The following is a 26,862-nucleotide window of genomic DNA, read 5'->3' as shown; positions in this document are numbered from 1 at the left end:
ATTTTATTCGGGAAAAAGAGAGGAACTTCAAGGCGATTATGTATTGTATATCATTTCAACTCCGATTTAAATGTCTTTATTTCGATTGTAATGCTTTAAAGAAGTTTACGGTTTACGAACTATTTGATTTGTATGATTAGATCAAATTTCGCATAAAAGAAACGATCGACAATTGTGATACGTCGATCGCTTCCTTTCCTCCTTCCGCAAATCAAGTTAAATAATGAAGTAATTTTCTTAATGGCATTCTAAAACACATTGAATCTTCCATGTGCTTCACGTTGTTCCTCGAATCGGTCTCTTTGTTACCGTTATTTTAAGATTGGAAGTGCCTTATCAAAGTTTTACAGTACAGGCTTTTGTAACTCCTTCGTGCTTTTGTGTCGTGATTCATAAAAGATTAAAGTCTTATTCGGCAATTTACGAGCATTTTTGCGGTTAGTCTATGCCATTATATTATCGATTGCAGGTTCTTACCGGGTTGACTTTGCCGGAAGGTGAATGCACCGAGTCTGAATAAATCAGGTTGAATAGTCGAGAAATTAAATATACTTGCATGCCGTGAGCTCAACACGCTACCGATTCGCGTGTCGTAATCGTGACAGCATTAATTAACTCGAAAACGATATCGAATATTTCGTGAAATTTTCAGGTCCGTTACACTCAATCCGACCGGAAAGCAAATGTACCTTTGCTGCATGGTATCGTAATTTATTTGGTTTAGGAAAAAAAATTGATTGAAATGAATTTATGAAAATTGAGTATATTTAAATTACGCGTAAATATATATGTTATGGAAAAAAAATTTCTCCATTTATTTGCCCCAATAAAATTCCAGACTTGTTTCGCGTTCACGGTGATACGAAATATTTGTCTTAGTAGGATATTGGAAAAAGAATTTTATCTCTTAATACGTTTTCCGCATAAACTATACCCCTAGAAATCATCTTCAGCTATCAGATACCCCGTACTTTTGATCCAATCTCAATTCAGAAAGTAATTGAAGAATAGAGACTAATATCATAGTACTGATGGATATTAAATTTTTTTTTTTTTTTGATATTTGAAATTAATCCTATCGGATATATAAAGATATTTTCTTGCGAAAAGTTAAAGACTAATAAAAGAGATACAATTCTCGAGAGATATGTAACGGAGGGAAATTTACATGAAAAAAGACTGAAAGTTTTTGCAAAGTTTATTAAAACATGAAGAGAGTTGAAGAGAATATCTTGTTCCATCATTTATTCTTCATCATTTTTTAAATCAACTGAATCTGCCATCTCTCTTTTTATTCGCGTATAAAAAATATTCATATAATAATCTGTAAAAGTAATATTGAGAAGGTATAGCATTGGAAACTAATAAGACGAAAGAATCTTAAATGATAATTAAGAGTTATAATAAAGAGTAATACATTGGCAATATTTGAATTTTAAAAGATCAAAGAGTAGAGATAAGCTATATCACCTTCCTCAGTCTCACGAGAGAACTTGTCGTTAATTTTCAAGTATATATATATATATATATATATATATATATATATATATATATATATATATATCAGGGTTGGGAAGTAACGCGTTACTTGTAACGCCGTTACCGTTACAGTTACTTTTTTTCGGTAACTGTAACGGTAATGGCGTTACAAATTTTATTTGTAACGGAAAAAGTAACTTCGTTACATTTTTCGGTAACGAGTAACGAATTTAACAGTTACTTTTATCGTTACTTTTTTTAAATTTTTTGATTTATTTAAGATATTATTCTTGCTATTGTGCGTGATAAAATTTTTATCTTAACCGTAAAGCCGTAAGCAAATCGACCAATTAGCATTCTTATTATGTTGTAATCTCATTTACTACCAGTTCTAAGTACCTTGCAACGAAAATTAGAAAATCTCAATAAATCTGACCTTATAGATTGCCATTCGTTAGTTGAAGCTATTCAGCAAGGTTTAAATAAAAGGTAACTTATTAATTTGATTAATACATATGTTATTTAATTTTACATAAGGATTTAATTGAAAAATATTATTTTATTTTAAACTATTGATTCAAAAGTATTAATTTCAATAAAACAAACAATGTCGCTTAATTTACTATATTTGATTTTAGATTTCTTACAATATTTGAAACAAAAGAATTAATAATAGCAGCATGTTTACATCCAAAATTTAAGTTAAACTGGTTAACCGGAGAAAAAAGAAAACATGCTGAAAATTACTTGGAGGATTTATTGGGAATCCGATCGACTGAAAATTCTTCAAAAGCTGGAAAATCTGACAATCACGATGATTTTTTCATTTTTGAGCAAAAAACGGTGCAAAATGAATCTGAACAAGAAGAATTGCAACGGTTTTTAAAATCAAATAATTGTAATATAGAAATGTTAAACGACTATCCAAAACTTAAAAAACTTTTTATTAAATATAATACAGCTCTACCAAGCGGTGCATCTGTAGAAAGAATGTTTAGCATCGGTGGCTCTGTATTAACACCACAAAGAGGGCATTTAAATGATGATACTATGGAGCAACAAATTTTATTAAAAATTAATAAAGAATTTCGATAAAATTTAATCATTTATTTTGTAATAAACCTTGAATGAAATCTTGCTTACAATTTTTTAAAAGTTTTTCTTATGCAAAATAATTTATTAGTTTGTATTGTAAAAAAGTAACGGAAATTGTAACGACTCGTTACTTTTTAGTAACTGTAACGGTAACGAGTTACTTTTTAAAATTAGTAACGAGTAACGGTAACGAGTTACTTTTATAAAGTAACTTTCCCAACCCTGATATATATATATATATACTACGTCTCGATCTTACTCGATCTACTACGTTTAAGCGGAAATATAAAATGGATCGAACTGTCGAAAACAGCCTCGGTTATCCCTACTATTTATTATATGATATTCATTATGCTACTCAAGAAGACTCTTATATAATTAAATTATTCATGCGTGATCGATTATCGGTGAAAGATCTTTCGATTTTCGCCTGACCAAGATTATAATGGAAGCCATCGATATTAAAGATCTCTATCATTTTACTCACCAAAAATGAACATCAAGATAGGCACAGTGGACAGACAGGTGAGACATATGGTGAACGTCATTGTCTTGCTGATAACTCTCAAGGCGCGAAAGACGAAATCGCAGATACCGTTTGCCTCGAGATGGGCGTCCTTTAATTGGAATACGACCGAGCCGTATGTCGCCACGCCAAGATTTGCGGTTTCCGTGTTGCCCTTTTCAGGTACCTTCGCGCCGCTTGCGCAAAGTCGACGCGACTCGTCGCCTGAAAGCTGAAAGCACACGCGACGACTCAAATCAGATTTCCTCTCGTAACATAATACAATTCTGTTCTGGCGAGTTTATTCGGATTAATGTCACACATACACGCGCGTTAGACTTTACCATAGAAATAACTTGACAATATTATAAACGAACGTATTCCAGCATTCGCATTCCTTTACCTTATTGTAATATTATTTTTTCATTTTTTTAAATTTTCTCCTCATTACTTTGCATTAGTATACTGTGTGCTGTGGTACTACCACTTTGTCTGCATTTTGCTGATTACAAAGTAATCCAATTAGCGATGGAGCAAGAGCGGTTTTTTCCGTCTTTCGCTAGGAACCCATGTTAATCAACACGCTCGTAATACAGAAAAAAGAATTAACAGCAGAATCCAGATTTTAAAAGCGATGCAAGAGATGATTCAAAGATTTCTCAAAAATTCTTCCGAAGGGATGCACATTTTTCTAAATGATCGAAAACTCGGTGTCGTTGTAAAAAGAGTTGTAAAGTAATACGAACAATGAGAAATGGGAGATGAAACTCTTTTCATGTTTTAAAATTCGACTTTGCAGTACAGTTTTTAGTTATTGATGTCGGAAATCTTCGAAACGCCGCGCAGATTTTGTCCTAAAAATCAATTTATATTCCATTTACCACTCGCGTACAACGCGGATCCAACGAGCTATCGTAAAAAGCGCGAGCGTAGCTTTGCCGAACACGTTCCTTATTTTTCACCGATTCTCGTTCTACGTCGTCCGGAATTGATCCTTTGAGAGGTCCTCGGGTAGCATGCGCCGTGTCCCGAGCACGTTTTTCACGCGGGAAATAAGCGACGGATGTGATCTGTGCAGGGGAAATTTAAGCTGTCACGAACACAGAGAACATCCATACCTTTGATGTCTCGCACACAATTTCTAATTCTTCCATCACGAAATAATATAGCGGGTGTTTGTAACAAATTTCAATAATTTGCAAGAAGCGTCAGATAATGAACTTAATCATTGTCGAATCAAAACACATCATCGCTTGTTTCTTGAATAAATTTTATTGAAATACTTTTTTTTTTTTTTTTTTAATCAACTTAATTATATAGATAATAAATCAAAATTGATCTCTATACTTTAATTAGTATCGCAATTTTGTGTGTTATATTATATATATATATTACATGCGTGATTAAATAATTTAATATTTTAAAATATACTCGTGTCAAGGTAAATGTGTTTTTCATAACACTTATTTTCCACACGAGGTTTCCAACTTATTTTCTCTTTTTATAATCAAACTTAAACAAATTTTGTAAAAAATAAAAATGGAAAAGTGTTGCGAAGCCGACTCGATGGAAATTCATTTGATAAAAAACATAATATATTGTAATATATACAATTAATATAAGGAGGAGAGAAAAATAAAAAAGGGTTAAGATAAAAAAAGAAAAAAATAATACAACCCATTTCACATGGCCGTAATCACTACACGACGAATGATCAATGACAAGTTATATCCTCTGAAATTATTCGCCTGTATAATCCATTCAACCAAAAAGATAGTTGAGTCGCTCGCATTCCACGACATTGGCAACTGGGGGGCGTGTGTGACGTAACGTGTGGCGGAAAGAAAATCCCTCGACCATTGCGGATGGAAAAATAGCAATGTGATATGAAAGTGAGCACGGTTACCTGTGAAACGGAGCTGCTGGCTCGCCTAGAATCGGCCCAGGTATTTGTCCCATATCCCAGATTGACCTGTGCGCCACCGCTTCCGCCCGATCTGACACTTCCCGAGCTCACTTCTCTTTGGCGATAAGGCGAGGAACTCCGGTTTCTCCCGGTGCTCCCTGGACAGACGCGAATATTTGAATCTCCCCGACTACTCTTCAAAGCTCGCGCAATCTTGCACGATATCTCTCATGTGGATATACAGCTGTATATATGGCAGAAAGGCTTGCATGGATAAAGAAATTGCGAAATCAAATCCCGTATTTCAAAATTATTGGCTATACGTATATCCAATTGTATTTTGAAATTTTTTATGCAACTTTTACATAAATTTTATATTTCTTAAATATAATATCGATAAGATTGTATACAATTTTTTATTTATATTGTTTAAGTTTTTATCATTGTTGTTCCGTTAGTTTACGATTCCGCTTGTTTTTAGATGCGTTTGTAATTTACGAAATACTAAATATCTGTACATTTATGAACTATGCTCGAATAATGTTAATATATGATCTAATTTATATTCTTCCCTCACAGTTGTAAAGAGACTACGTGCACTGCAAACTCAGACGATGAGATATCTTTGTCAACAAGCTTTCGCGTAATGCGCACTGCTTCGTGCGATAAATCCGCGCTTTCAATTTACGGAATACGAATCCCATCTGCTGGAGAGATTTCGATTATTGCGACGTTCCTTACCGTGATTCGCCGCGAAATTTATCGACTTCGCTTGCCTACGTAGCTTGGTAAAGAGGCCAATCTCATATCGTATTGATCTCACATGAATAATTCGCGTGAATAACGAGCAAATTTGCGCGATAGAAACATAAGAAAGCACTTTAATATGTTATATATACCATATATATATATTTAATATGTTATATATAGATTTACATACGACAAAAGTTACTATAATAAATATAACATTTTTAAAAAAAATTGTAAAATAATGAAATAATGAATTATTCATTTTATATCTGCATTGTTATTGTTTCAGAAAATCCAAGGAGAAACTTACGCTACGCCCTGACAATTTTGCCGATTATGGACGCACGCAATCTCTTCTCGCAGTGCGAAATAAGTAAGTGGGAATATGTATTAGACGCGTATTTCGATTTCGTGACCGACGGTAATTCGGCATAACTGATGAACATTAATAAGTATTGTGCATGCGCGACAAAATCAGGTCAATTTACGACCGAAGCACGATGTTAATTATTGCTGAAATAAATGCTTCTCATTTGCCGTGTGATTCATTTCGCACTTTTTCCACGGCATTAAAATAATTCGTAGCGTTAAAAGATTTTGTAATGTACGAAATTTATCAATCTTCTGTTTCTTGACATTTTTTTTATTTTATTCTATTCAGAAAAATATATTAATAACAAAATATTATTGTGAAATACATATTATCTGCATGCACATATGAAACGTGCATTGTGTGTTTCGCATAATCTATCATGTCTCGAATGTCATATCTTTTTCAGTATCGGACGTGACGAGTAGCGAGTGCCGAATCTAACGACGAACGGTTGCCTCGATCTACCCACTCGATTACGCGGTCGCGTCTACCGCGGTTATTTGCAATCGGAGTCCATCGCTTCGCGCGTGTCAGTGTTTGTCGCGAGATGTCAATCTCCAAACACGTGCTTCGCGGAATCTGTGACAAGTGTCGCGAATCGCGAGTGCCGAATCTAGCGATGGACAATCGTTTCGATCTACCCAGTGGATTACGCGATCGCGTCTACCGCGGTTATTTGCAATCGCAGTCCATTGCTTCGCGCGTTTCAGTGTTTGTCGCGAGACGTCAATCTCCAAACACGTGCTTCGCGGAATCTGTGACAAGTGTCGCGAATCGCGAGTGCCGAATCTAGCGATGGACAATCGTTTCGATCTACCCAGTGGATTACGCGACCGCGTCTACCGCGGTTATTTGCAATCGGAGTCCATCGCTTCGCGCGTGTCAGTGTTTGTCGCGAGACGTCAATCTCCAAACACGTGTTTCGCGCAGTGTGTGATAAATATCGCGAATCGCGACTGCCGAATTTAGCGATGGACGATCGTTTCGATCTACCCAGTGGATTACGCAATCGCGTCTACCGCGGTTATTTGCAATCGGAGTCCATCGCTTCGCGCGTGTCAGTGTTTGTCGCGAGATGTCAATCTCCAAACACGTGCTTCGCGGAATCTGTGACAAGTGTCGCGAATCGCGAGTGCCGAATCTAGCGATGGACAATCGTTTCGATCTACCCAGTGGATTACGCGACCGCGTCTACCGCGGTTATTTGCAATCGGAGTCCATCGCTTCGCGCGTGTCAGTGTTTGTCGCGAGACGTCAATCTCCAAACACGTGTTTCGCGCAGTGTGTGATAAATATCGCGAATCGCGACTGCCGAATTTAGCGATGGACGATCGTTTCGATCTACCCAGTGGATTACGCAATCGCGTCTACCGCGGTTATTTGCAATCGGAGTCCATCGCTTCGCGCGTGTCAGTGTTTGTCGCGAGATGTCAATCTCCAAACACGTGCTTCGCGGAATCTGTGACAAGTGTCGCGAATCGCGAGTGCCGAATCTAGCGATGGACGATCGTTTCGATCTACCCAGTGGATTACGCGACCGCGTCTACCGCGGTTATTTGCAATCGCAGTCCATCGCTTCGCGCGGGTCAGTGTTTGTCGCGAGATGTCAATCTCCAAACACGTGCTTCGCGGAATCTGTGACAAGTGTCGCGAATCGCGGGTGCCGAATTTAGCGATGGACGATCGTTTCGATCTACCCAGTGGATTACGCGATCGCGTCTACCGCGGTTATTTGCAATCGGAGTCCATCGCTTCGCGCGTGTCAGTGTTTGTCGCGAGATGTCAATCTCCAAACACGTGCTTCGCGGAATCTGTGACAAGTGTCGCGAATCGCGGGTGCCGAATTTAGCGATGGACGATCGTTTCGATCTACCCAGTGGATTACGCGATCGCGTCTACCGCGGTTATTTGCAATCGGAGTCCATCGCTTCGCGCGTGTCAGTGTTTGTCGCGAGACGTCAATCTCCAAACACGTGCTTTGCGGAATCTGTGACAAGTGTCGCGAATCGCGAGTGCCGAATCTAGCGATGGACGATCGTTTCGATCTACCCAGTGGATTACGCGATCGCGTCTACCGCGGTTATTTGCAATCGCAGTCCATCGCTTCGCGCGTTCCAGTGTTTGTCGCGAGACGTCAATCTCCAAACACGTGCTTTGCGGAATCTGTGACAAGTGTCGCGAATCGCGAGTGCCGAATCTAGCGATGGACAATCGTTTCGATCTACCCAGTGGATTACGCGATCGCGTCTACCGCGGTTATTTGCAATCGCAGTCCATTGCTTCGCGCGTTTTAGTATTTGTCGCGAGACGTCAATCTCCAAACACGTGTTTCGCGCAGTGTGTGATAAATATCGCGAATCGCGAGTGCCGAATTTAGCGATGGACGATCGTTTCGATCTACCCATTGGATTACGCGACCGCGTCTACCGCGGTTATTTGCAATCGCAGTCCATCGCTTCGCGCGTGTCAGTGTTTGTCGCGAGATGTCAATCTCCAAACACGTGCTTTGCGGAATCTGTGACAAGTGTCGCGAATCGCGAGTGCCGAATCTAGCGATGGACGATCGTTTCGATCTACCCATTGGATTACGCGATCGCGTCTACCGCGGTTATTTGCAATCGAAGTCCATCGCTTCGCGCGTTTCAGTGTTTGTCGCGAGATATCGTTCTCCAAACACATGTTTCGCGCAATGATAATTATCTGGAACACTTTTTAGTATCGCGAAAGTAAAATAAGTTCAATGTGCCGAATCTAGCAACAGACTGAAAATAGTATATTTAAAACAATCGGATTACATGAATTACGCGTGAATTACGAGACGACAACAGCAATGCATCGACCCGTGAGTTAACTAATTCTTTCAGTTTTTATTTATTTAATATTTATATATGTAACGATTGCTAAGAACTAAATGTGCATATCGGCTAAATATTTTTGTAATTAAATATCACCATCTTTATGTAATGTGAGATGAAAATAATACTTGTTGACAGGAAATAAAACGCAATATATAAAAGTAAAATATCCGCGCATATGTTATGACATGTTTTGCATGTATGCATTTGTTAGCCGTGAGAATTGTTCTCCCAACACACAAAAGTGCATACATTAAATAATAAGCCGGTTTGCATAGGTTTGCGTAAGTTAGCTTACGTGGTTTAATGCTACCATTAAATCCATGTAAGCTTTCGAGCTACCGATAGAGCATTAGATCTCTTTAATGACGATATATTTACGTATCGTTACATATATAATTTTTATAATCTACGTAAAAAAAATATGATTCGTTATTTAAGCTCGATTAATATGATATAATAAATATTACAATTAAAAATAAAATTTTTATTGGAGATGTTGATAATTTATAAATTAATCTAAAAATGTTAAAACAAAATTGATCCGTTGAAAAATTATATTTACATCATCTTATATTTCTAGTTTTCAATATCATGCTGTATAATAATTATGTACAGCGATGTTATCTAAAAGTCGATGCAGAATCGAAGATATTTCATTTATCCAATCTGATTAAATTGCAATAAATTTAACTATAGCGAGAATATAGAGAAAATTAGCGGTAAGAATATCGACGTTGCTTTTTAATCTGCGCTGTAATATTGTCGAATTGTTCTCAACTTGTCGATATTATTTTACGTCGCTTGGCAAATAATGCTTCCGTTCGTACGTTATGTGCTACTTCAAGCCGTGAATGTCTATCGTATTTGCAAAAACAGTACAGATATACAAGGTCGTATAATAATTGAAAGTCTATACGCGCGCGAATGTATCGCTCGGTGACCAATTTCCGCCATTCGAAATATATTATCCGCATCTATCACATTCGATGTGCCTCGGGCGACATCGAGTGAAACGAACGAAACCTAATCGGTCTCTCTGGAGACTTGACGTCGAGTTGTACAGTAATGAGCGTCAAATTGCTATTGCAGTCCCAAAGGAAGATATGTATGATGCCTTGAGGCAAATTTTCAATCCGCAAACGCGAGAATATAAGGAATAAAATGCGCGCGTGGAATTCTGAATATTTTTAGAATAGTTTCTCTCTCTCTCTTTCTCTCTCTCTCTATATATATATATACAGATATTTTTGTTTAAAATTATTTGACAAGTATCGATTATTTTTAATATTTCGACGCGTCAAGCATATCAATATAATATAATACGCGATGAAATATATATATTATTTTTCTCCAAACTATTCTGCGGATTGTTAAAATTTTTTAAATTCTAACTATAATTTGCCTCAAGTCGATTCTATAAACGGACAATTGTTTAATATCGCTATGATTGATGTATTCGTGGGTGTATTATTGGAACAATTCGACCGCATTTGCGGCAAATACAAACGTTTCGTTGAATATCGCGCTACGTTTCACCGCGACGCTATAATTTCGTGAGGATGATATACATTTTGATTTCGGTACTCGAATACACAAAGCGTTGCGGTTTGGATATGTCCAAGAACCGCGGATTTTCGCGGTAGTTTTCGTATCAAAGTTACGCATCATTACTCGTAATGTATAGGGAAACAAATCCATGACAATCCCATCATAAGCTTGATTTACTCGTATCGTGATAGAAAAAAAATCAGCCCATAATTCGAGGTTCAATCTCTTTCTTAGCAATAGCAATTCCAACAGCGATTATTTATAAATGTTAAAAGAAGAAAAAAAATAAAGGGGCAAAGAAAGGGGGAGGGGAATATGAAAGGCTAATTTAAATTTCAACAATTGATAAATTATTTAATAATTAAAAATATTAAAAGTATTATATATATATTTTTTCTTTTACCCTGATCTGCGGAAGCTCTTCTAGGATCTTGCAAAGCTAGACTGCCCCGTGGCGCTCTTCTATCTTGATGTCCACCGAGGCTTCCCCTAGGACTTTTATCGATCCCTTCAGGCCCGATGCTTCCTCTGGGACTTCTATTCTCGTCGTCGATACCTCCGACAGAACCCCCCCTCAAGTGCCTATCGACGTCGTTGACGCCTATGCTGCCGCGCGGCGATCGATTCGTCTGATCGTGCGGCCCGACCGATCCTCTCGGGCTTCTGTTACTCTCCGGACATATCGATCCGCGCGGGGACCGATTCGCGGGATCCGGCGCTATCGATCCTCTGGGCGATCTGTTGGGATCGGGCGCGATCGAGCCGCGGGGGCTCTGGTTCAGGCACTCGGAGGCTATCGAACCGCGGGGACTCCTGTCCGCGACCTCGATGGGGGTGATACTACCCCTGGGTGTTCTATGCACGTCCGGACAGATGGAGCCGCGCGGACTCCGATCAAAGTCCAGGTTCGCCATACTGCCGCGGGGACTCCTCGTCGAGTCTGGTACCAACGAGTGCCTGGGGCTACGGGTTGCGGTCGTGATCGCGCTACCGTTCTCCGGCAGCAAAGAGATCCTAGACGCACCGATCGCTATGCTGTTTCGCGGACTCCGGTTGTAAGCCACGTCCGGCACAAGCGAGTTTCTGGGACTGAGCGCCGAGTCCGGCACCAGCGAGTGACGCGGACTTAACGTTACCTCGGGTGTGAGGCTACATCGCGGTGAACGCGCCACGTCGGGCACTAGACTGTTTCGCGGACTTCTGTTGGAATCCGGTATCAGGGAGCCCCGAGGGCTTCTGCAGTAATCGTCGGGTATCAGAGAATTTCGCGGGCTGCGGCTCACCTCGGGCGCCAGGGAGTGGTTGCGACCGGTGCCGTATTGTTCGGGATCTGGCAAAAGCCTGCGACTGACTCCCTGGAATAAATTGTAGAGATTCTAGAACGCTGTTTTCTATCTATTTAAATTATTGACAGAGCACACCGATAAAAAAATATAGTTGAAATTACTATAAATTCACTATAATTTATAGTATATGGTGGTTGCATATAATATATAGTACATGCGTATATGGTTGATATTACTAGTATTATAATATTGTAGAATTTACTGTAAAAATGGTGATAAATAAGTATCCTAATTATAACTTTTTTACCATGCAATTATAGCCAATTTTATCATCGATTTTATTATCAGGGAGGACACGAAAAATGATTCTGTCGGAACGGAGAAATCAATTTTCAATTTTTATTAAGAAACGTCACGACATAACTCGCTTTCTTATTTTCAAGTAAATTTGACAGATGCCAGGAATATTACGAAAGGTAAATTGGCTCATTGCTTTTTCCTTCACAAAATATTTCTCATTATTCAGGTTAATTGATTTTTTTTTTTTATTTTATTCGATTTTATTGGAGATGTCTGCAAATATTATCATTCGTATCTCTACGATGTACATATTTTAATTAACAGAGGGACAAAATTTATCTTTATACGTAAAAGCAAAGCCGCATATATGTCGCGAAATATGTCGAAACGCTCGAAATTGGAATGAATGGATTTTAATCATTCTAGCATCATAGTGTAAAGCTAACTGATAGCTTTCAAACGCAAGTCTACATTGCGCACCAATCATCTGCTAATGAATAAAATGTGATAACAATCTACCTGCGTGAAAATTTCACGACAAAGTTTCATATCAAAGTTCCCTGGATAAAATGATATATAAAATGCGTGAGAAAAGTTGACCGAATATGGCATCAAACACCCATACAATCGAGTATTCTTCGAATAATTCAATATTTCATGCAATACAGCCTATCCCGAAACAAGCGAAAAAAAAAAATGGAAAAAAGATATTTTTGCTGCATTTTTCAGACGAAAAATTCGACTGACTGAAAATCTCAATCGGGTGAACTGATTATTTACGCTTTACATAACTAATCGCAAAAATATTTGCCAAATCAATTTGCTCGAATTATTTGTAACAGTTTTAGAAATTCAGGTAGCCCCTTATTGTATACACAATTTTTCGAGGGAGGAAAATAAGCTTTCAAATTTACGTTCCTCCGTCTTATAGCTACACACATATATCAAAACGAATTTGAGGGTATACTGTATGCTAAAGTAACAACGGCAGGAAAGTATATATATATATAAAGAAATTATACAGGAATTCCAAAGCGGTAAGAGGGTGAATACTAACCTCGTCAGAGTGGCCCTCGGTATCCAGAGCGATATTTGGGACCATGCTACCCCTCGGCGATCTCTGTCTTTCCATCGTTTCGCCGGGGCTGCTCGGCGGTAAGATGAGGGGTTTTTCGGTGGCGAGGCTCGCTCGTCGACCTCGCATCGAAGACACCCCTGCAGGCTGGTTCGAGTTTGTCATGCCTGGCGACGCTCGTCGGCGCCGCGACGAAGCGCTTCGGTGTAACATCACGGTGACATTTTCTTATTCCTGTGACACGATATAATTTCCACTTCCATCATTCACCGAGTATATTAATCTTGTCGACGATAAATATTCTATATATTTACAAAAATCGTTAGCGTTAATTATTAATATTAATCGTTATTAAATAAGATCGAATAAGATACGTTTCTATATGAGGGAAAAAAAAAAAAAAAAAATGTATAGTAAGATATTTAAACTAACTAAGAAATATATTACACGTTCTTTTTTTTAACTGTAGGTCGCTTTGAAAAGTGAACCGCATCATTAACATAATGCACACAACCGCAAAAACATTCTCCAAAGATTAAGAATAATAGAAGTTTAAAAAAAAAAACAATAAGATTTTAAAAAAAAAGAATCTTTTTTGGATTTATCGCGTGGCATAAAAGAAAATTAACTCAGCAATATATTTATACAGAATTACAAACTTAATCGCTCCTTTGTTTTTCCTTTGAGAATATATACGAAAATTGAATCATTTAAATCGATGGCATTACCGTATTAAAGATTATCTCGATATATGTTATGATATCACATACACATTTATATATGACTTAAATTATTAAACAGTATTTTTAAAACAAAAATTCAATAGTTTAAAATAAATGTTCTATGAATTAGATGGTTCAATACATCTATTTAGCTACATTCTAAGTAATGAATTGAATGCCCAATAGGGTTTTCCCAGAACATACCCAGCTACCATATATACGCTGCCAGGATGGTTTCTACTAAGAAGATGACCCAGATAAAGTGCACAGTTCGGTTCGGTACATTATATTACATCCTCTTAATTCCCCGATCTGTAACTACGACGTGCATTTTGATGCGCTGTTAAGATCGTGTCTCTCACACATCGCTCTTCTATATAGGCGGTGCATACGTTGTCGATCCGCGATTAATTTATGGCCGGATATTGTACGTCATGAAAATGAGGAAAACGCGATGCGGAAAATCTTTCATTCGAAAAATGCAATATACAGAAATATATCCAGCAATCCAATCTAAATAGGAAGAAAATTTCAAATAATACATATTTAGATTAAAACGTATGAGTGCCTGTGTTTATACGATTATTTATTAAAAGGTATAATAAAACAGAATAATAACTAGGAAATTAAATACCCGTTTATTCTCATATTCCATAATTGAATAAGAAATATGAATACGAAGACGAACTATTGTTAACTGTTTTATCGGATACGATCGACATGATGAATAAAACTTGTTTTATACGATGCCAGGCGGGAAGGGGAGGGAGGGAGGGAGGGAAGGATATTCAATTTGGCAGAGTTGCGATAAAGGCTTTATTAGTATAGAAAGAGAAAATAATATCTTGCCATACATATGAATCCAATAAATGGCAAATAATGTGATTTTCGAAACTAAAAAATCTCAAATAAAATCTCAAACCACTAATAATAAATATTATATACATCCATATATTTCATATACATCTATATAAATGTTGAACAAATATATATTACGTTTCTATGAATCCTCATGGAAATTTTCGCGTCACATAACGTCAACATAATTTACAGGACATATCTTTGAAATGAGTCTGCGACGCGTAAATCATCGAATATTATTATTGCAGCCTCCGGGAGGGAGGGGCATTATTACAGTAGCTTCTACGTTGCTTATACAAATAATCTGTATTATTAAAAAGATCCTAATATTCTCGCTGACTGTCTTTCAGCAATTTCAAATAAAATCTACCAGTGAAACGAGTGTAAAATTCAGCGAGGAATTCCGATTCAGTGGATTTTCGCGATCCGTTAATTAAAGCAAAGAGCGCGCAGCGGGGAATCTATAGTTATTACGAAAAACTTTGCGACGTAGGCGTAAGGCGATATTAATATTGATTCCTGTATTGCTCTTCAAATAGAGATGAGATTTTTGGAGGAAAGTTTTGGACGTAAACTTCACGGTAGAGGCCCTCGCACGAAAACATAAGGACTACACGTACAGCGAGTTAGGAGATTACGTCTGCCTACACGTTTTCCTTATCTACTGCGCAAACAACCTATGTCGGAGACCGTTCATATACATATTATCCATATGTATAGATATGTTCGAGATGTGAAAAGTTTTTATGAATAAGCGTTTGTATGCGAGCTAAACATTTCTTGCGAAGATACGCGGTCTTTGTCTTTCTTTGTTCGAAGTTTTAACAAAGCGTACCGAGTATCGAGTAATCTCGCGAATCTGCCGAGAAATATAACCAAAGTACACGTGACGATACACGATAGAATTTCAAAGAAAAGGCTTTCATAATTCAGCGACTTGAGAGGAAACTGCCGACATCATTACTATCCCGTGTAAGAACGACACGTTTGTTTAACGGCATCGTTCGATGAAACATTGAAAAGATTTCGCTGACATTTAATAGTCGTGACGTGCGCTTCTTATTTTATCGCCCACGTGAGAGTCTTCCTGCGTTAAGTCAGCTTCGCAATTCTTGCATCGCAAGATTATCCGCGTTATCAACGTCGGTATTTCTCTCAACGGACTACGATTACGTCAAGCAATTAAGTCATGGCGCAAGTTTCAAGGATAATCAACCAATCAACCTTCTATTGATATTGATTGGATATCACGAGCAATTAATAACATACGACAATACATTGCAACACGCTGTTACAAATATACACAATGACATTTTGCGATTACATATATCACGTCCAAGTTAATTAATTTAAATACAGCATTGCTTTAATGGACTGCACAAAATACAGATTAATTAGTGCCAGATTGTATAATAATAGAATTAGAAGCTTAATTATTTTAATAATATCGAAACTTGTAAAGAATAAAGAAAGAAAAAGTAGCTAACGCTTTTTCTTCGCGCGAAATAAATTGTTGATTTAAATAAATATTATTATATCTAACAACATTCAGAATAATTAACTATTTAAATGCAGTAATGCGTTAATGGATCATAAAATATACCGACAAAATAGCATTAACGAATATTTCTATTTGTTAAATATCAAGAATAATTAATGGAATCGCGTTGCAAGTACGGTTCTAAAAATTGCCCAAGTTTTATTTTTCTGATCAGAAAAGAGCGTAGGAAAATGCGTAGGACGCAACTAGCCAGCCATGTTATATTCATTTAAATCTTGTAAAGAATACAAAAAGCAAAGAGACGTAAAGAAAGATCGATGAAGAAGCGAAAATTTTATAAATTCTCGATGAAAAGTCCATCGAGATACATCGATTTTCCCAATAAAAAATAAAAGAGAAGAAAGATTAAAATATCGAGGAACGTTTGTGGATGCCGGGGATATTCATTAAATGTCTCATACGTTAGGGAAACGGCCAGAACGTATACTGAAAGTTAATTAATCCGAGCAAACAGAGCGCGGTCAATTATTCGTCGTGATATTTCGATTAATCGACTCTCCATTGTAGGCCGTGCCGTATTTTACTCGTCCTACAAGCCGGTTACGATCATCTGACACGAACATTCTTATACTTATGAACTGGGCAACGTATCTACAATGCTCGCTGCATCTAAATTACACAGGCGAAGATTAATTTTGCGTATCTACGATGGATCGCGAGAGACGATTCATAAGCTTCCGCCCGTCCATTACGGCCTAATTTCTTAGAACGCGATTACCACGTTGTACCACATATCCGAAGAGACGTATGAATTATTAAATGAACAAGGAACGGCGTTAACGAAGATGGAAGGCGACACGCGAGCTCGTAATAACAAATCTTCTCTGCGATCTCTCTCTTTCCGTATTTCCCTTGCGAAACTGAAACTTCTGTGCAGTTCGAGCTCTTAAGTTGTTGAATGCTTAATGCCAAGTGCGACATTTTGAATTCGAGATGAAAAGTATTCAATGTATATAGGAAAACATATATCAAAGTGTGACAATAGTTACATATGTATATTAGTTTATTTTATAATATTTATATAATTATTATTAGAAGCGAAATAAAAAAGATCAGAGATTCAGATTCACATCAGTTACATCTATATTGCAATTCTTTTTTTTTTTCTTTTTATTAAAATCTCGAATCACAGTTTTATAGATGCTACGATCAATAAAGTCAAGATTTATTGGCGATTTTGGCGGTGATCCCGAAATTATTCAATGTTCCAATCTCGAATTTGCTTTTGCTTATTTAATAATTAATTATCGTCGAGCAAATTTTAAATGCATCGATCAAACAAGGGCATAAGATCAATAAGAGATAAAATAAAGTTAATACATTTTTCGATAATAAAGTAGATTATTATATTGTATATAATATTGTGTTATAAAAAAAAAAAGAGACAACTTATTACAAACTATTATCCGCGGTAAATAATTTTGACTTAATTACCAACCATTTATCAATGACTTTTGACTTCCGGAATAAACCGGTATCAGGGCGCAACTGAAGGCAATGTAATTAATCATACATATCGTTTATTAAACTTTGATCGGTGCTATGTATAGTCGCATAAAAAAAAAATAAATAAATAAATTAACAAGAAGCTCGTCGAGAGACCATGCATGGTGAAAACTAACGATTCTATTGGTATAATAATCATCGAAGGAATAAAATTCTCGGAAAAAGGAAGAATAAAAGAACTTCTGTATACGGATCCGCAATTATTCCTTCCGACCACGCGCTCGCACCTTTTCTCTTATCATTTTTCTCGGGTATCCAAAGAAACCATTTATCTTCCATAGGGAAGACGGGCAAATGAAGCGGCAAGTTTAACGGCGTGAAATTTATGCCAATTCCACGAAGCGCGATGTATATGCGTATACGATCGCGATCCGTTTCAATTGTTATCGTCTGCAGAATTATTCCGAGGATAGAGAGAGAAATAAGTGGGCTTTCTGACGGGATGAGAATAAACGAGAAACAGGTAGCGCGGAATAATACTGGAAAATCGCGGTTGTCGAGAGAAAAGAAGTCATCACGTAACACCGTAACTACATGAAAACTCGGAAGTAGTTATCCTCGAAACGATGCATTCTCCGCAGTTTTCAAAACAAGCTCATTACCGACGCTGATTTATTACGACAAGACTTGAATCTATTTATTATACAAGGACTTACTGTGTAAATTTAAAGATTTTGAATTTAAATTTCTTTTACATTGAAATTTGTATGAGACATAAAGATATATGATTAATCAAATATATAGATTGCACGGAATATCCATTCTTTAAAAACTGATATCAATATTTTATAAAATTTATTCTTTCCTTTATAATATAGCTGTTCTGCATCGCGTCAATACTATTTTTTTCTTTCTTTGAGATCCGTACTAGGAAATGATTTTAGAGATGGAAACTCATACGTATACTTTCTCATGCCAGCTGTCGTGAATTCACACGATATAGGATCGGTAGACACGATATAAAAAAAATCACTATCGTTTCGTGGAAATAACTTTCTTTGTCAAATACTCGATATTTCCTGCAATACTCTGCAATATTGTCCGAGGGAAGTCATTTATCGCTATAAATGCATTTTAATAAGAAAAGAATTCAGTAATAATCAAGTTCAATCAGATTATTTCTATTGTTATAATGCATATAAAGAGAAAAAAATACGAAATATACACAGCATCTTTTCTACGCGAGTCTTGCAATAATTATATCTTATTGTTAGAGTAATGGCTGCTACATTTTTTCTTTGACGTATGGATTTATCGTGTTTCTTGAGAGCATTATAATAAATTATACAAAAAAGAATGTAATTTCCATTCTAGAAAATGTTCATATCTAACAAACAATACTGAATAAGCAAAGTACTTTTTCTTAAAATTCTTTGTTATTTTGTAGTGAAGGTAAAATGTCGAGAAATCGACAAACTTTTAATTTAATAAAAATCAAAAATTCAATGTTAAAGGCACGTAATTTTTACAAATTTTTTTTTTTAAATATCTATTCATATTATGATGAAAGTTCACTTTATTACATACAGTTTATTAGCGAGCGTACATTATTTTCCATAACTATTCGATCGCTTTAAGTATGTTTAATTAACAGTCTGTCGATATCAAAACGTCAATTCCAAAATCATACCAGTTCAATTTTTCGCTCCTACAAATGGCTGCAGCGACGGCAAAAACAAAAACAAGACTTTCCATGTCGAGGAAAACAAGGCGGCAGAACGTGCGAAAATATATTTCACGAGAAATGCGTCAACTCCGAGAAATTCTACAATTTTCATACAGGGAAAAATTTATTAAAATTGATAATTATACTAATGACTTTTGTGCGCAAATAGCAAGATTCTCGGTAATGGTAGCGATATATACACGCCATTAATAAGATGCAGTTTATATTAATTTACTTTCATCATATACGTAATATAAATCGATATTTATGCCGGAAACGCTCAAGTGAAAACGGAAATTGAATAAGAAAAAAATAAAATTTCTTAATTCATAATATTTAATAAGATTCTCGGACATCTTTTCAAGAATAAAAGTATATTCTTAAAACATCCAAGATAAGTCAAGTTTCGAAAAAAATATACAATTAGAAAGTTGACAACCATGTCGACCTTGAACTTTTAAAGAAGGGATTTTATTAGTCTGGCAGAAAAAAGAGATTTTCCATTTTCGCAGGTTAGATTAAAGTTCGAACAGTCGGATAAATAAATGGCCATCGGGTTCTTTCAGGAACGGAATATCAAGCACTCGAATAAAGTAACCACTTATACGTATAGCTAAGGAAACACGCCACTTCTTTCACGATTGATTCTTCGAAGAAGAAAAGAAATGCATTAGTTTCGATCGGCGCATGCGGGAAAAAGAAGAATACGAGCAGATGACTAATGCATTTCTTTTCTTTTATCTGTCCGAGTGACGTCCTTCTCGACTCTCTATTTTACTCTCAATAAGCACCTGCAGAATCATGTCCGTTACTTTTTGCGACGACCAAGAAGAGAGAGTAATCCATCAGAGTTGCAAGATCGCGACGTCTTTTAAGAACCGACGCTGCACAAGCTTTGCTAAATGTCACTACATTTTCCTTTGCGGCCGTGACGTTCTGCTGGAGAAATGGAGGCATAATTAAATAGACGGGATACAGAGGGCTGGCAAGATGTTGGCAAACATAATTATGTTGATGGTATTCAGATTAAACGGGTAATGTAATGGCATTAACGCCGACCTGTCCCGACAAATTGTTACGTATCGCGGCAAGTTTGTATAATGTGCGCGGATCCCGGATGGGTTGAACCGGGAATTAAACGCGGGTGCTCGCGAATTATTCAGAATTGCACTCGGAATTTAACTATAATCGCAAAGCATACAATAGCGACGAACGCGATATATGAAGGATAAGAGAGTGCGAGAATCTGTTTGACCAAACAATCAATAACAATCGACTTTAATGAATCGAGACTTATAATAGATGCATTCAATGTTACGACAGACAGAGAACAATGCATCATGCATTAAACGCGTAATATAAATATAGATATATTTCAATAAACAAACAAAACTGATTCAATGTAGCCGGATATATATATATATATATGCGAAATATTACGATGCAATTGTTTAATTACCGGATTGGATTCGAAGTGGAAATCGCGAAAGAAGTTTTACGAGGCGATCAAAATCGCCTGTCCAACCGTCGTTTGTTCGGCTTTTGCGGTAGTATAATTTAATGATATAAATCAGCAACGATAAATTTTAGTATGTAAATTTGCAAAGATGGTCGCTCACGTGGCAATGGCGATATCAAGGAGAGAAACGATGAAAGATAAATAGTGCGGCGCAAACACACACGCACAATCCTCCGATATCGCGAGCTCGTTATATGGAGCGTTTATTTTGAAAGTGGTGCAAGTCCATTTTCTTTTGTTTCGAGAAAATTAAATGTTAGCAGATCTGACAATTAAAAAGTACAGGTTAATTATGTGAAGTCTGGGAATGTTTGTACTAATTTATCAATATGTAATTTGATTATATAAATTTCTTTTAGGCGAATTTAACTAAAATAATATATATTTCCAGGCTGCAAATGGACTTACGCCACTTTCATAATTAGTCAATTGTAAATATCATTTAATTTCAATTTTGAAATAACAAATATCACTTAAAATATATTTCATATTAATCCAATTTTCTTTATAAATAATAACGAGAAATAAAATAGAATTAGTATTTTTTATTTTGAACGTTAATTATATTTATATATTGTTAAACTTAACACAAGATATTGGTATTATTAATTATTTATGCTCTTCATGTGACAGTGTTTTGAAATATTCATGATGCACAGGAGGTATATAAGGTAATAGCTGCTGCATATCCTTACATTTTTCGTATGTAATAGGCCTGGCATCGTGATGGAAATTGGACTTACACCACTTTCATAATCAATGGTTACGCGATTTCTTTTACCGGCCAATTTTAAATTCAACAAAGCATTGGCATTTTTTAAGATATTAAATACTAACTAGTTATAAAGAAAAAGTTTACACTAAATTAAGCATAAATTACGTCATATCTCATTTTTTTAAAAAAAGGACTTACACCACTTTCAAAATAAACGGTCCATATATTGATGTGTTTAGGCTGCCGTTACCTTCCACGTGAAACGCTATTACTCGACTTATTCCAGCGGCAATTTGAAGATACATTTGAAATTAAGCTGAAAATCCTCCTGCTCGCTCTCGTAACTTCCGTACCGCGACGGAAATTCTCAACCGGAAATTTTCGGACGGAAGATCTTGGCTTGAATTTACCATGTTGACGATATTGCTGAGAAAATAACAAAATTCTTTAATTCAGATAAGAGATCTTGCATCTCCGCGAGAGAATAATGAACGCGGCAAAAACAAGGCATGCGCTATCTCGTTTCTTCGAGTCTTCGCAGGTGCTTACAGTACGGCTTATATTTTGATAAGATTAAACGGTATTCTGCTTTTTTTCTCATTATAATCATTAGGATTAAAATCTGACATATTGAAAATATCCTTCACATTATTAAAAATAGCCAAAAAAACTAATAACAAATAGAAATAATTTCTATTTGTTCGCACTGTGTGTTCAAATAAAAAATTTAATAAAGAATTTAACTATATACCGGGATGAAGGAATGCGAATAAATAACCTAGCAAGGTGCGAGAAATTTTAATAGAAAACACGATAACGCACTCCGATGCTTCATATAATCCGATTTGCATCGTGCGAGATACGAGGTAACTTTCGATTGGATCCTCAATTAATAACGAGCACCGTCGTCACCGGCAAGCGTCGTGCTCGCAAGCGTTGTTATCAATTAGCAATTAATTACTAATTACTTCGTTCCGACAAATGGAAATGATCGTTCTGTCTTAGCGGGCGCACTGTTAACGACGATAATTAATCTGACTATCGATCTGCGTGATTGTTAATTGACGAACTCAACATTTAGCCGACACTTTCGTATGCCATCGCGAAGCGTTACCCGCCCATTGGTTTAATTCATATTTAATGTACGACTGAATTCTGTAGGAATGCTGCACGAAACACTCGGTCCCTCTAGATAGAATCGCGTAAACACCTTAAGACTGTTTGACAACTGTTGGATCTATATTGGATTTCTTCGGCATTTGTATTAGAGTTCTTCCAACGATGAAACACGTCATTATTTTGTATATGTTTCTGTTTAGTAGTCTTCTCTCTCCCTCTCTGTCTCTCTCACTCTATGCATTTTAAAAAATTTTCTTGAAAAGAAATTACAGTCTTTTTCTTAACAAGAATTTAAATAACGCAACTATTTGGATAACATAATTATGGAGATGAATGTAAATCGCATTTCAAGACTTAAGAATTTAAACTTCAAGATTGAAAATGCATGAAGTTTATTTATCAATAGTTAATTAAAAAGTATCAATCTCGTGGACAGAATTTATTAAGAAATTCCATTAATCGTTGAAAAAATTCTGGAAATAGAGTAATAATTTCATGGAAATTGTTAATTAAAAATTTGCATGTAAATGATCATTCGACAAAAGTCACGCGTAACGCACGTATGCTTATTCTGCATTAATGCGTTTAATTATATCAAGCTTGACCATTCCGAGAGACTTTATTCGACAAATCCAAATATATCATAACGAGAATTTTAAAATTTCATTACCGCTTCAACTTTTGATATTTTTGCACATTTTGACAATTTAAATTTCGCGCAAAGTCGTCAAGTCGTTATAAAAATATTGTATTTTGCATTCTCGTATCATTGTAAAAAGAAAAATAGCTCAAAAAGAATTAAACATACATCGATAAATGATGAATCTCTCGACATCAACGATATACGATTTATTCGTGTATATCTCGCGTGCCGAAACGAGCATTCATTTAAATTTAAAATACAGCCTGTACTGCTATCCTTCCGGGTATTAACACCGTGTTCTTCTTACACCGTTTTTTTTTTTCTCACCAACACGCGACAAATACCCAGCTTAATTTCGCCGTTTTGCGAAAGAGATGTGGCACGACGCGGTATTACGATTTCAAACAGCGTGAGCGGCAATCGATATGGCAAAACAAAAATAGAACTTTGCGCAAGAAGAGATATATACCGGCGATACGGGATACGATGGTGGATATAATAAAGTATCCCCTGTGACAAGTATCATCCCTCTTCCGCGCGCGACCATCACCCCTCCGAGAATTTAAAAACGTTTTAAAGATTGCCGAGAGATTTAAACTCCTACATTATAAAAAAAAATCGTATATATTATGCTGGCGAGCTTTAATGGAAACTTGGATCTTTAGGGAAACTTGTGCGTGGTATTTTCACAATGAAGTCTTTTCGAACGGCAAGCGTAAACCAGACGAATAAAAAAAAAAAAAAAGGGAAGACAGAGAAAAATAATGCAAAGTCATTTGAATGGCGCGTTCGACGGCACCTGCGATCGATTGCGACAAAAATAGAGCGCGAAAAATTGATCGGTTCGTTTTTAACATCGCTTTCGTATTCGCGGATCATCCGATGCAATCGTCATCTCGTCTGTTTACGATTCTAAAGCTGAAAAAGAAATATAATTTTTTGGCACTTGGTTATAAAAATGTTGAAGAAATTATATGAAACATATATTTCCTTAAAACAATGAAAGGAAAAATCTGCGATACTCTCTTTCTCTTTCTCTCTGATATTTTACATCGTCCAAACTCCGGGCAATATATGCGAAAGGCGGCTCGGATTGCTCCATCATTCACTCGTAGAGTTTCATAGTAAATCTTAATCCAATAATACATGAAGATCACGGTGTTATACAGCATGCGAATGAGCGTCATTCTCGCGAATGAGCGTCATTCGTAAATATTAAAACACGCATATATATATTGTGTCCATCGCCGAGAATTGTCTAGAACTTTGACACAGAAAGAATATTTGCAAGGGAAGATATCAAGATAACCTCGGGGTGAAAGTAGATGGATTAATATGTCAGGAAGTTTTGAAGATTCTCTTGTGAAAGAAATAGCAACATTAGTGATGATAGTACAATAGAAATCTGTAGTATCGCCGGCAATTTTTGAGATAATTCATCGTTATTGGTACTTTTTGAGATATATTATAAATGTGTCGGAGAATTGAACCCAATTTATATTCTTACTTCATTGTCGATAAGCCAAAAAAAATATGATTAAATGACAACTAAATGTAAGACTGAATATAAACTTAAGAATTGCCTCGATCTTTCTTCAGAATATAATGAATAAATTAGACATATTAATCTCTAGAATATAACGTATTTTAAATATTTGCAAATATAATTGATTATCTTATTCTTACTCCTCCATTACTTATGTTCAATGATTTAAAAGGATGAATAACTTTGATTTATTTTTTCATTCATTCCAACTAGTTTCTGCAAAACTAATAATTGCTACTCACGTTTTCGACTTTTATCTCTACCCTTCTTTCTCTCTCCTATCATATCGCAGCTGCCGAATACAAAATCGAGTATCTATAGAGTACTCAACTCGTCGACCCACTTGAGAGATTTGCTCCTATTGTCATAGAACTGCGCTGCAATTCGCGTTTGGTATTCGCTTCTGATCCCTAATCGATCATACTTCCCATTCTAACATTCTAACAGAATTGTCATAATAGATTATAGGTTGCCAGCAGATTATGCATTAGACAATCCTTATTAAAAGTCCAGAGAAACACCGACCCACTGGACATAAACTTTTTTTTTTATAAAAAGACTGCAGAGTGCTCTTGGAATAATAAACTACTTCTCGAAATGCTTGTTACGTTTCCCGCTTAAAACCTAGCAATCGTCGAGCTCGAAGCTCTCGGATACCGATATTTATTTGAAAAAAATAAAAGTATGACAATACTTGTTACGTTTGGCAGCATGGTTTAATATAATTTATTGTAGGCGGGTGGAAACTTTCGAAAATACCGTAAGCAAAAATTTTGTTCGACTAAAGTTTAGAGAGCAAATTGAACAAAGAAGATATTATTCATTCGCGCTCGTGAAGCTTAAATACTTTTTTATGATAAAAATTGATTTTAAATTGCTCAAAGAATTCGTAGAGATAAAAAGAAAAGGGGACATAGAGACAATACGCGATATTACAAATGTCAACGAGAACCGATTCGCAGACGTGATTGCAAAACCCGATAAGATAGCGAGGTATATATTCTTGCCCCAAGGGGCCTTCCAACGGTTACACGTTACATAAGAAATTGCGCAGTCACAATCGCGTCGCGCAAACTAGATCGAATAGGAGAGAAGCGAGAACTCACCTCGACATGACAAGGTTCACTTTCCGCCCGCGTTCACGCGCGATCCGCGTTTCTACCACCGGCGCCGCTTTCTTTCTTCCTCGGTCGCCATAAATCGGAGCAAGATCCCGTCTCTCTCTACTCGTCGGGAAAGAAATAAAAGCGGAAACCAAGCGGAGAAAAAAGAATCGCGATTGAAAACGCAATCACCGCGCATTCACCCGCGTCCCTGTCCTCGCGAGCGCTTTTTACGCGTCGAGCGCGTCGCGTCGTCGATCGTGTCGTTGTACGAATTGCGTTTCTCGTTATCGGCGACGATGAGAATGAAACGGATGCACGCGGAGCGACGTTGTACGTATGCTTCGTTCAGTGAGAAGGATCGGACGCGCGGCGCAACTTACCCCACTCACGGCACGGAGCTGACTGAACGCGACCCCCCCGAGCGAGAGGGTGCGAGCGGAGAGTATGTTCGACGTGGGGCGCAGATCGGCGCCAACACGCGAAATAGCGACCTGGCGAACCTGTCGCGGTGCTCTACGAGGTGCTCTCTCTTATCGATGCTGGTATAGCGAAGGACGCACTTATCTTCAATCTGATTCTGCTATGAAACGAACTGTAGAGAAAGCAAAGCTCGTTTTTTTTTTTTTTTTTTTTTTTTTTTTTTTTTTTTTTTTTTTAATGGATGATTTAATTGAAATATCTTGTGCATTTAAATGGATCGTCACTCGAACTTATTATTTTGAC

The 26,862-nt window shown here is 36.7% G+C and overlaps 1 protein-coding gene and 1 long non-coding RNA gene across 6 annotated transcripts in view; one reads left to right on the top strand and one right to left on the bottom strand.

Moving 5' to 3' along the window:
* LOC138936801 (uncharacterized) overlaps positions 1–6,818 on the top strand; it is a 65,001-nt gene extending 58,183 nt beyond the window's left edge. The window contains exons 2-3 of the long non-coding RNA XR_011447429.1: positions 6,025–6,108; positions 6,515–6,818. This is a non-coding gene — a long non-coding RNA (uncharacterized lncRNA). The remainder of the gene's footprint in view (positions 1–6,024; positions 6,109–6,514) is intronic.
* The window catches only part of LOC138936798 (uncharacterized), a 56,733-nt gene extending 30,204 nt beyond the window's left edge, over positions 1–26,529 (bottom strand). For 4 of the 5 annotated variants that reach the window (XR_011447428.1, XM_070302512.1, XM_070302515.1 and 1 more), the window contains exons 1-5: positions 26,140–26,524; positions 13,158–13,409; positions 10,918–11,869; positions 4,986–5,143; positions 3,062–3,311 (exon numbers count right to left, since the gene is read on the bottom strand). Coding sequence is in view for 4 of the 5 variants with exons in the window: in XM_070302512.1 (XP_070158613.1) it covers positions 3,062–3,311; positions 4,986–5,143; positions 10,918–11,869; positions 13,158–13,388 (1,591 nt within the window). In the remaining variant the exon portion in view is untranslated. Of the gene's footprint in view, positions 1–3,061; positions 3,312–4,985; positions 5,144–10,917; positions 11,870–13,157; positions 13,410–26,139 lie in introns of all 5 variants that reach the window. The other variant, XM_070302513.1, reaches the window with a different exon arrangement.
* Between the last annotated feature and the right edge of the window lie 333 nt (positions 26,530–26,862).

This window comes from Polyergus mexicanus, unplaced genomic scaffold, assembly GCF_030449975.1.
Source record: "Polyergus mexicanus isolate NDT 795.1 unplaced genomic scaffold, iyPolMexi1.0 SCAF_10, whole genome shotgun sequence".
Lineage (NCBI taxonomy): Eukaryota > Metazoa > Arthropoda > Insecta > Hymenoptera > Formicidae > Polyergus > Polyergus mexicanus.
Note: the sequence above shows the minus strand (reverse complement) of the source record. Positions and strands in the feature narration are given on the sequence as shown.